General features: G+C 44.1%; 1 protein-coding gene across 3 annotated transcripts in view; it reads right to left on the bottom strand.

The window, feature by feature from the left end:
• The window catches only part of ABCC2 (ATP binding cassette subfamily C member 2), a 59,537-nt gene that overhangs the window by 38,838 nt on the left and 9,303 nt on the right, over positions 1 to 11,396 (bottom strand). For all 3 annotated transcript variants that reach the window (XR_003001806.1, XM_024735027.1, XM_024735028.1), the window contains exons 3-9: positions 10,558 to 10,683; positions 8,625 to 8,759; positions 8,314 to 8,421; positions 7,627 to 7,682; positions 6,200 to 6,434; positions 4,115 to 4,278; positions 3,112 to 3,289 (exon numbers count right to left, since the gene is read on the bottom strand). Coding sequence is in view for 2 of the 3 variants with exons in the window: in XM_024735027.1 (XP_024590795.1) it covers positions 3,112 to 3,289; positions 4,115 to 4,278; positions 6,200 to 6,434; positions 7,627 to 7,682; positions 8,314 to 8,421; positions 8,625 to 8,759; positions 10,558 to 10,683 (1,002 nt within the window). In the remaining variant the exon portion in view is untranslated. The remainder of the gene's footprint in view (positions 1 to 3,111; positions 3,290 to 4,114; positions 4,279 to 6,199; positions 6,435 to 7,626; positions 7,683 to 8,313; positions 8,422 to 8,624; positions 8,760 to 10,557; positions 10,684 to 11,396) is intronic.

The following is an 11,396-nucleotide window of genomic DNA, read 5'->3' as shown; positions in this document are numbered from 1 at the left end:
TTTTCTTCCCCCAAAACCCTTTTTTTTTTTTTTTTTTTTTGCGGTACGCGGGCCTCTCACTGCTGTGGCCTCTCCCGTTGCAGAGCATAGGCTCCGGACACGCAGGCTCAGCGGCCATGACTCACGGGCCCAGCTGCTCCACGACATGTGGGATCTTCCCGGACTGGGGCACGAACCCATGTCCCCTGCATCGGCAGGCGGACTCTCAACCACTGCGCCACCAGGGAAGTCCTTGCCACTAAATCTTACACACAGTGTTCTCTCATTCTTGACCACTTTTCCTGCTATTCCTACCTTCCCCAACATCTGTTCCTCCACACACTCTTTTTGCTCAGAAAAGTCCTATTTATCTCTTAGTGTCAACTTAGATGGAACTTCTCAGAAGACTTCCCTGACTCCCAAGTTTAGGTTAGATATTTCTCCTATGTATTCCCCTAACAACCCGTGCTTACCTCCTCCATGACATTCACCACACTTCACTGTGTAATTTTGTTTTTCTATTTCTCCACCAGTTGTAAACTCTGTAAGGACAAGGGCTACATCTGTCCAATTCACTACCGCTTTCACATGCACACAGTAGGGAAATCAAATACTGAAGGATGGAAGGAACGGAGGGATGAAAGGAAGAAGCATGTATTCATTCTTGCCTTGCAGACTTTAATGCGGCAATGTTATTTGGAGCCATACTGTGAGGAGGTTGCAACCATTCCCAAGGAGGACAGAGATCTTAGAATGGTGAGGAAAGCTGCGGGGTTCACACACTGGAAGCAAAATGACTTATTGTCAGGAATTTGAGGGCAATATCTAGACGCCTGAATCTTGCAGCATGAGCCTCTTGCTCTCTTGTTAGAGAGATCAGAAGGCTGACACCCACAGTCTGTCACTTACAGCAGTGCCTTGTACAAATGCTCCCAGAAAAGGGGCTGGGGGGCGGGTGGTGGCTGCATGAAACCAGCTTGTACTACGCTCACCAAGCCACCCTCTGGTGTGGGCTACATCTTTCCAGAGGAATGAAAGCCTTCTTCTAATTCCCACAAGGCAGTATATGGGCTATGAGTGGCCCTAGAGATCACCTTCATCCTCCTTCTAGAAGCTCTACTGTCATCTTAATCCATCAATAAAGTCTTCAGAATATATCAGGATTCTTGGTTGTACAGTAAAAAGAAGGAAATTTCCTAAAATGTTAGGCTACCAAGGTTCTAGAGACATCATTTCACTGCTCTGCCTCCCCTTTGGTATTGAAGAACAAAAACAAAAAGTAACATCTAAATACCCTTCAAAGTAATCACTGTACTTTTTTTTCAATAAATCTTTGTAAAGTGGTAAAGTCATTAATTTAGTCCCAATAGCCCTTGTCTAGAGGCAGGTCCTGTCTATGTGATTCTAGGCATTGAAATGATCTAAGCCCTACTTCTCTGTAACTAGGGGTAATGCAGTTACTTCCCAGGGCTAAGAATTGATAATGGATGTAAAAAATGTTTCATAACTTTTCATAAATGAAGCATAATCTAAACATATAAAATTAGTCAACTTTAAATTCTATTTTAGGGACTTCCCTGGTGGTCCAGTGGTTAAGACTTCGCCTTCCAATGCCCGGGGTGCAGGTTCGATCCCTGGTCAGGGAGCTAAGATCCCACATGCTTGGGGCCAAAAAAACAAAACATAAAACAGAAGCAATACTGTAACAAATTCAATAAAGACTTTAAAAATGGTCCACGTCAAACAAAATCTTTTAAAAAAATTCTGTTTTAGTAGCAATATTTATTTGAATTAAGGGCTCTATCCTTATGGATTCTAACAGTTGCAAAACTTGGAACATATCAATATTAAGAATCAAAGTAGTGGAAATGAATCACCACAATTGTAAAAGTGTACGTTCATAGAAATGTCTGAGACAGCCTGGTTAGTGACCTCATATCCTGCAAACCAGCAGAAATACAGTATCTCCAGAAGGAATAAGGGGATTCAAATTTTAATTTTGGAGAAGACAAATTCCAGTGTGAGGGGATCTGGGAGTTCAAAGAACTTGACCAGACTTCTGATCTAAAGACATTTGGATCACCTCTCTGGGTCTCCCGATGAGTCAGCATCTACTCAGGAAAGACAAAAGACACACTGGAGTCTTAAGAGAGGAAAGCAAAGGATAAAATCAGGAACTGTAACAGAGAAGTCACTATGATGGAACACTCCAGTGGTGGATGAAAAAGAGGAAGAAAAGGCAACCGACTGATGTTCTGACCTATAAAAAGTATCATCATCTCCTAATGGATGAATTTTCTCCTCAGGCTTGTAGTCACTATTTTCATTTCTTTTTATTTATTTTTTAAATTGAGATATACTTGACTCTACTTTCATTTCTTAAGGGAAAAAATGAAAATTCACCTAGGTGTCTAGGACGGAGGGAAATAAAGTTGCTCTGAGAAAGTTAAACATTAAAAGCAACGTGTCAGAGGGAATATGGGGAAAATCATCTTAAGGAAATGGAATAGCTCCCAAGTCCACAGAACTTAGTAACCAGTGTGAAGGTATTTACAAATCCAAAAAAGGAATCAGGCAGAGGACGTGTTGGTCGTTACTCAAGACTGAGAAAAAGAAGTCACTAGGCAAAAGTCAGTCCGGGGAGATGGAGTCCTGGTTCACAGGGCGTTCTAGTCTATGGCAAAATTGTGATTTGAGATGGACACACCAGGTCTTATGAGCCAAGTTTCATGTAGTATTTGGTTTAAATGTTGGTGATCTGAAGAGTCTGCCCTTGGCCAGCTTCTTTTCTGACTTTACATTCTGTCCCAAGGTGTTGTCACCTTGTGGAGAGAGGAAGGAAGAAAGGGACGGTATGCAAGCCTTCAAAGCTGAAAGGCAGATCCCGGGCAGAGAACAGCTTGCCGGCTTTTCCCTGGAGTGCACCTCACCCCACACACACAGACGCTCTATGTCTGTATACACACTTTTCATTTTCATCTCCAAAGAAATATCTAAAGAAGGCTGTATGTTTAGCCAAAATCCAGTGTTGAGATCAGTTATCTTTTCCATCAAATTTTCCTCAATCTGGGAAGAAATGCTCACGTTTACAAAGGGGATTTTCTTTGGTGATGCCTGGCATATTTCACTTACCTTCTTATATACAGAAGCCATGATGGTGGTCCGTACTTTCATGCCCAGCATAAAGCACAGTTTAAAGTAATACTGAAGGCAGACAGACTGGATGAGGGCCACGGCGAAGAAGAGGATTGAATAGAGATACCCAGTCCACAGATATATGTCATGGTCATTTGCAAAGGAGATCAGCAATCTGCCAGAGCAAAACCAAGTAAGTGGCGCCGTCAAGCCTCCGAGGGCTCGTCACCCTCCTTGTGCACAGCCAGCTACGCTATCCTACCCGGTTGGTAACAAAAGTGACCAGAATTTTTCAATGCTCTTGGAAGACTGAGCTCCACAGCCATGCCAGCACTCTTGCCTTTTTTGGAGATAGGCAGCAAGGGTTAAGGGTTGACGACCCATGACCGTGAGACGGGATAACGTGTGCTCCACAAAGCTGCCACTGCAATGCTTTCTTAGACGCTCTCTTTCCCTACCCTCTGGTAAAAGAGGATGTTATGTAGCAAGTTGATTGATTCCTGGAAAGGAATTAGGACTTGTATCCAGCGTGAGTTAGAAGGGTTTCCCCTGGAGGATAGTTCATTCCATAGATCCTGGCAGACTGAAGTCCTGTCATGATTAACCTGAACCTCCCACTGAATGCGTGACTGTGGAGCAATGAGGTTACAGACACTATGTACAAGCCTCTCCTGGGGTATGAGACCCACGTTTTGGACATGACTCGGCTCACAGCAGTTCTGTTTAAGAAGAAAGCACCCCTAAGAAGCATCTGGCTTCCTATGAGGAGAAGGACGTGGAAAAGAGGGAGGCTAAAGGATCTAAATGATTTTTCAGATCATTTTAGATCTTGAAAAATGCCTTGTGCTTTTCATGAACACAATGCTGTAAGGTTGAAGAAAGTTATGAGCATTTAAAAAAATGGAAACTCGATAATAGGCTCCTGCCTGCATATACAAGGGGCAAAAAGCAGAGTGGCAGAGGAGGCCCTGCAAGGACAAGCCAGGGCCTGGGGACTCACTTCAGCAGCTGAGGATTCAGGAACATGAGGATGTCATACACCAGCTTCAGCAGGAATGATTTCAGGAGGATGACGTAGAAAGTTTTGAAGAGGGCTTTCACCAACCAGGACTTGGGGAAGTCTTTAGTGGTCTCAGACTTCTTTTTATTCTTTTTAGTTTCTTCCTGGGTACAAAACCAAACAACATCAGTGCTTGCAGAGCTGTGTGGTGGAAGACTTTGTCTTTACTGAACAGTTCCCAAGTGTTAGCCCCTGAGCCCTGCTGCCTTCTTTGTACAGGTTTCGGTCTTCTCTCCACTGCCTGATCCCATTCACCCTTTTAGCTGCTATCACTGTTCCCCTCTCCCCCTCCTGATACTTCGGATCTATTCTGGATTAGGAAAACAGGCAACAAACCTGGTGAGAATACCATGTAAAAGCAAAGAACAGCCTCTGACTGGGGAACTGTGGGGCATCGTGGGAGGGAAGGGCATGGGCGTGATTTTATATATATATATATTTCGGATGCTTAAAAGCCTTTCCATTCTCTTCTTGTTCATGGTTATTGTGGGGTGTTATGGGTTGAATAGAATCCCCCCAAAAGTTATGTTGAAGTCCTAACCCCCGGTGCCTTAGAACGTGCCCTTGTTTGGAAATAGGGCCTTTGCAGATGTAATCAAGATGAGGTCATTAGAGTGTGTCATGCAATGGGTCCTACTCCAATATGACTGGTGTCCTTGTAAGAAGAGACAGACATGGGGGAAGAGGACACATGATGACAGAGGCAGAGAGTGGAGTGAAAACAGCCACAAGCCAAGGAACACCAAGGACTGCTGGTAAAACCCAGAAGGTGGGAGAGGCAAGGAAGGTTTCTTCCCTACAGGTTTTAGAGGGAGCATATGGCCCAGCTGATGCTTTGATTTCAGACCTCTGGCCTCCTCTGAGTTGTGAGACAATACATTTCTGTTGTTTTAAGCCACGCCGTTTGTGGTGCTTTGTTTCAGCGACCCCGGGAATCTACTACATGAGATATCACCACCCACTCTCCCGCCTCTTCCTTTTCCTGTCTCAGGAGTCCCCACCAGGCCCCCAATTCCAGCCTCTCAGCCTCAGTGACATCCTCCTGTAATTTCTCTCACTGAGGTCCCATCTGATCGGTCTCTTGCCTGAACACCTGCCTCAACCTGCTTCCCAGCTTCCACTTTTGCCTCCCAACCATCCGTTCTCCTGGCAGCTGCTTCAGTGGGCTTTTAAAAATGTAAATCTGATCGCATTACGCCTCTGCTCAAAACTTTCTACCGGCTTTCCATCAGAGTTAAAATAAAATCCAGGCTCCTCACCATGGCCCATGAGGGTCTACACCACTTAATCCCTGCTCCTTTCCCTGAGCTCACCTCACCCCTCACTCAGCCTCTCTCTCCATGCTCCCGCATCCTCTTTCTCTTCTCCAAACAAGCCAACCATGTTCCGCTCTCAGCTTCCCCCCTCCTGCGCCCTCTGAGTGAAATACGCTTCCTTCTCATGGGCTCTTTTCATCGCTTGGATTTTTACCCAAACGTCATCTCCTCTGAGAAGCCTCTCCTGTTACTCTAAGGAAGCACTTCACGCCAGACACATTAACATGTTTTCTTAATAGCACTTACTACTCTGAAAGAGTAATGTATGTATTGGTTTATTATTTATTTTCCAGCTCGCTAAAGGTGAGGACTCTTTCAGGCAGATCCTTATACCTGTGCCCAGAATGGTCTCTGACACACAGTGGTACTCAATATTTTCAAGTGAATAAAAAAATAAATTAGCTGCTAATGATAAATCCCACCAACGTGCAGATTCTAGCAATGCTAAGGTATTTTATTTTTCTGTTTAAAAATACATTTTATTGTGGAAAATTTCAAATATACCCCAAATGAGAGAGATCAGTACTACATTTTACTCCCATGTACCCGTCACTAAGGTACTATTAGTATTGTGACTATTACTGATAATATAAAATGCACTGTAAAGTATAAAGTGCTGTCAAAATGAAAGGACAGATTCACCAGGACATTGGTGTCCTCTTGCCTAAGACATACAGCACATTCGAACAGACACCCGTGGGAAAGTTACCAGGACAAGGACATCTTGGCTTTGACTCTGGTTCTTGTCCAAACCATGCAGCCTGGCTCCAGGGTTCCACTGGGAGTTCTTCTGCTGCCGTTTCTGGAATGCCTGCCGGGCCTTCTGCAGCTCTCCTGCCATGTACTTTTCAAACCTGCTGACTAGCGTCTTTGTTTTAGTCTCTTCATCAATATCCCAGATATCTTCAAGCGTCAGAGGTTTCTTGAAGCCTTTCAGAACAATGCTGGAACAAGAGCGACCCACAGGCTGAGGCCCTGCAGTTGGGACCAGAGGCTGTCTCCTCGCTGCCTCTGTCAAAACCATCCAGTCCCAGGATGGAGGGACAGAAGAATGGGGCTTCTCCCTTGCTCTACTATCCCAGCTCCTAGCTCTTGGAACTCGAAACAGAAGTGGGGAGAGCAGAAAAGGGAGTGGGTGGGGGTGATGGAAGGTGGGAGAAAACAAGAGAAGGGGAAGGAGTCCTACTGAATTGAGAGCCAAAAGCGCATCACCTCCCCCGATCCTGTTCCTTCCTTCTCAAACACTGGCTGCCTCTCTGCTGCCCTGGCATCTCCCTGAGGAGCCTCCACGTTGCCCTTAAGGAACTGAGCAGACCTGGGGGCTGCCTCTAATGCTCTCTCTCTAGATCAGGGCTCCTCAACCTGGGATTTGAGAACATGGATGGAAAATAAATTACATCTTTACTTTTATGAGCTTCTAACTGAAATTTAGCCTTTCCTTCTAACATGAATGTAGTCAACCCACCACAGTTCCAAAACAGAGTACTTGTGCCTTTGTTACCGGGTAACAAAAGTCACAGATGTTTTCATGGCTCATTTACACTCATCACTGCTTTGAAACTATTAAACCCAGCCAGCATTAGTTCTTGATATTTAATGCATTAATAAAGAAGCACATGTATTACTATATCACAAATTTGGTAACTACATTTCAATATATTTGTTTCCCTTTATAATCCCATGTCTTTTATTGTACACATTTAAAACATCATCTGAGAAGGGATTCATGGGTGTTACCAGGCTGCCAAAGGGGTCCGTGGAACTACAAAGGCCAAGGACGGCTGCTCCAGATCCTCTGGAAACCCAGAACAGCTATTTCATCCCTTACCCGAGTCTGTGCCACCCTCCTTGACCCCAAATTTCCCTTTTCCTGTCCTACTGCCTCCTTTTCCTCCTATCTTTTTTCATGGAACTCCTCAGGCTACCAAGAGCAAACCCCCCTCCTTCCTCTCCTCAGCTTCCCCAACTGCCCAGTGAAGGGACTGCAGTAAACTGATCTGTATGTTTTAACATTCTGACTCTAAGCAGAGGAGAAATGGAAGCCATGGCAGGCACTTTTAAAATTAAGATTTCCATCACTTTCAGGAGAGTGAGGGGGGAGGGATATAGACAAGCCACACTCCAGGTATTTCCTACCTGTCATACCAACTAAAGGTGATGCTACTCAGAAATGAAGCTGTGGTTGAAGGATGCTGCAAGACACACAAAAAAATCAGACAGTAAATCAATTAGAAACAGGAATTCTATGGAACTCTAAAATCAGAAGCTGAGTTTTCTAAATATGATGTTGTGCTAGAAACTAGATATGACACTGAAGTAGGCTGGTCAACGTGTTTGTTTGGAGACGCTAAGGTCACCAGTAGAATGATAACCAGACTTTATGGCATAGATGTATGAATTAACTGTCTATGCTGAAGCTTGGTGGGTCAATATAAAAGTCAGTGTTTCCGGGCTTCCCTGGTGGCGCAGTGGTTGAGAGCCCGCCTGCCGATGCAGGGGACACAGGTTTGTGCCCCTGTCCGGGAAGATCCCACATGCCACAGAGCGGCTGGGCCCGTGAGCCAAGGCCGCTGAGCCTGTGCGTCCGGAGCCTGTGCTCCACAACGGGAGAGGCCGCAGCAGTGAGAGGCCCGCGTACCGCAAAAAAAAAAAAGTCAGCGTTTCCAAATTCTAGTCACTTTGTTTCCTTACATCACAAAATGGACTATACTACTACATTCTGGGCTTGTGGGACCTTCATGAGACCTAGACATCTCAAAGTTACATCTGTCAAGATACCATCCAAATAAATAATATATGAAGTGGTCATATTTAGAGTCTCACTTTTGATGAGTCATTTTTTTCTGAAAATGCTGAAAGGATCAGGACCAGGATCTGGAGTGTATAGCAGATGAGGAACACGCAGGAATAGGCCAGGTTAGGGTTGCTGCCCTATGGGAGGGGACAAAGAAAATGAGCCTTTTATCTGAATTAAGTCTAAACAGCCCCTATGTATCAATGCTTGTGATTAAAGTCTATTATCAAATCCCCTAAATACAATCCTACCCTGCAACTCAATTTACCTTATGTCATTTACTCCAACTTAGAAGTTGCCCAGCGGTACCTCCTCATATCACCATCTCTTTCCTCCTTACCCTTAAGAGTGTCCGGATCAGAGTCTGAAACTGGAAAGTGCCACAGAGTATTGAGAGAATCCAGAACACGGACAGGAACCAAGAGTCCTTCTGTATACACCATCGCCTGCTGTGTTGGATCAGCAAAACCAGGATCTAGTGAGAAATTCACATCACGTTTTGAAAAATATTGTCACTAACACCAAGGACAAGAGGCAAGAAGGATGTCAGAGAACAGGGGAAGAAACGGGGTCTGAAGGGGGAGATTGTTGTAACTAATCTGACGCCAAATAGTACATTTCCTCCCTGATACCATCCGACTTTTTCTTTCAGGACCCCAGTGCTCTCTCTGGAACTCCCTTCCCTATCCCATCTCTATTCACCACACTTGGGCAGGGAGTCTGAGAAGAACGCAGAGGGTCACCACCTGCATCTAAATGGAATAACTTTGGGAGCCAGAAAAATCTTTCTGAGGCCCAAGAAAATCATGTCAGGCACTACAGTAATCAGGTTGGGGAGGCAGATTCTGCTGAATAGGTGCAAGGCGTCTGTATCACAATATTTTCTAATAATATTAGACTAAGCAATTAGCAACAACAAAAAACTTTGCCTCGCATTATTCACTTGGTTATAATTAATTAAATGTTGTTTTCCCAGACCCAGTGCTGTGCTAGTAAACTGGCATTCTGAAAACAAAGCCATGATTTGTGGCATGTGTGAATTTCCATGGTATAAATACTCCCACCGTGGTGGATTTCAATCTCCAACATGATGTCACCAAACTCAGGACTGGGAAGAGAGGCGCAGTCAGCTCCGTGAGCTGGCTCCAGTGCACTGCTCTCTAGACTCTTCTCTGTTTTATAACAACGGTGACAAAACGAAGTCCTTACAGGGGCCAAGCAGAGCATGTTGCTGAGTGAAGTGAGGGTGGAGGACAGTACTGAGCATATACCTGGTCTAATGCAACCAACCGCTACTCAGTCCTAGCTGACTGCTGCCTTGTGGGAATGTCGGCCCGAAGTTGCCAGGTATTCTGATTTTTCAAGACAGTTTAGGAATCAAAATAATTATGTTGTATCTTCCTCTTTCAAAATGATGGTAATGGGGCTTGCCTGGTGGCGCAGTGGTTGAGAGTCCGCCTGCCAATGCAGGGGACATGGGTTCGTGCCCCGGTCCGGGAAGATCCCACATGCAGTGGAGCGGCTGGGCCCGTGAGCCATGGCCGCTGGGCCTGCGCGTCTGGAGCCTGTGCTCCGCAACAGGAGAGGCCACGACAGTGAGAGGCCCGCGTACCGCAAAAACAAAAAAACAAAAATGATGGTAACGGGAATTCCCTGGCGGTCCAGTGGTTAGGACTTGGCACTTTCACTCCTGGGAGCCTGGGTTTGATCCCTGGTTGGGGAACTAGGATCCCACAAGCCACTTGACGCGGCCAAAAATAAAAACTAAATAAATAAAATAAAATGATCGTAACGAATTCAATTGTTTTTTTTAAACACTGTACAGCTCTCCCTCCTCCCACAAAAAACCTTGCCTGTAGGAGAGACATAAGTTTCTGTCATCAAATTTACACAAACAAGTCTAGACTCAGTGATCCATTGATTTGAGTCACCAATCAATTTAAAAATAATGTTTATAGCATGTAGAAAATTCTTTTACATCAAGAAACTTGGATTTCATCTGTGATCCTTAGATGGCAAGATATGAGGGCATAAGTTACATGTTAATCATTAAAGCTAATACTTACCTTAGGAAGAAGGCATTAAAAGTAGTGTTTAAAAGCAAATGAAAAGCTAAAATTGGTTTCACCCTATTACAACCAAGCTTTGCTTCATAGGTCCCTTGAAAAAGGTAGATGAAATTGGACTTTATTTCATTCCATAGGAGCAAATTTCAGCTGGATGGCTATGAGTAGAGAGAAGATAAACAGGATAGAAGTGCTGATGGGCCTCACCCATGTGCCCAGGTAGAGGCTTGGATTGGTATATCTAACGGCAGGGACTGTGGCTTGTCCAGTGTCTTCTGTGAGTGCAAGGGCCAGATCTATGACTGCCAGAATAAGAAGAAACCCAACAAGCACCTGAGAAGGCAAAAAAAAACACTGTTAGGAAGGTATCACTCTTAAGAATAGAATGGTTCCCAGTAATGGATGGTAAAAATAGTAGGTAGCACAAGATATGGAAGCAACCTAAGTGTCCATCAACAGATGAATGGATAAAGATGTGATACACACACACACACACACACACACACACACACACACACACACACACACACACACACAGTGGAATACTACTCAGCCATAATAAAGAATGAAATTTTGCCACTTGCAGCAACATGGATAGACCTGGAGGGCATTATGCTTAGTGAAATAAGTCATAGAAGGACATATACTGTATGATATCACTTATATGTGGAATCTAAAAAATATAACAAACTAGAGAATTTATATTATATTCTTTTTGTTATCAAAAAAGAAGACTCACAGAGAACAGACTAGTTGGTTACCAGTGGGGAGAGGGAAGAGGGGAGGGGCAATATAAGGGTAGGGGATTAAGAGGAACAAACTATTAAGTATATAATAAGCTACAAGGATATATTGTACAACATGGGGAATATAGCTAATATTTTATAATAACTATAAATGGAGTATTCACCTTTAAAATTGTGAATCACTATATGTACATCTGTAACTTATATAACATTGTACATCAACTATACTTCAATAAAAATGGTAGGCAATGATTCAGATAACACACTCAATAATTATGAAATCAATGGATATATACAGTT

This window comes from Neophocaena asiaeorientalis, unplaced genomic scaffold (genome assembly GCF_003031525.2).
Source record: "Neophocaena asiaeorientalis asiaeorientalis breed wild unplaced genomic scaffold, Neophocaena_asiaeorientalis_V1.1 scaffold240, whole genome shotgun sequence".
In the NCBI taxonomy this organism is placed as follows: domain Eukaryota; kingdom Metazoa; phylum Chordata; class Mammalia; order Artiodactyla; family Phocoenidae; genus Neophocaena; species Neophocaena asiaeorientalis.
Note: the sequence above shows the minus strand (reverse complement) of the source record. Positions and strands in the feature narration are given on the sequence as shown.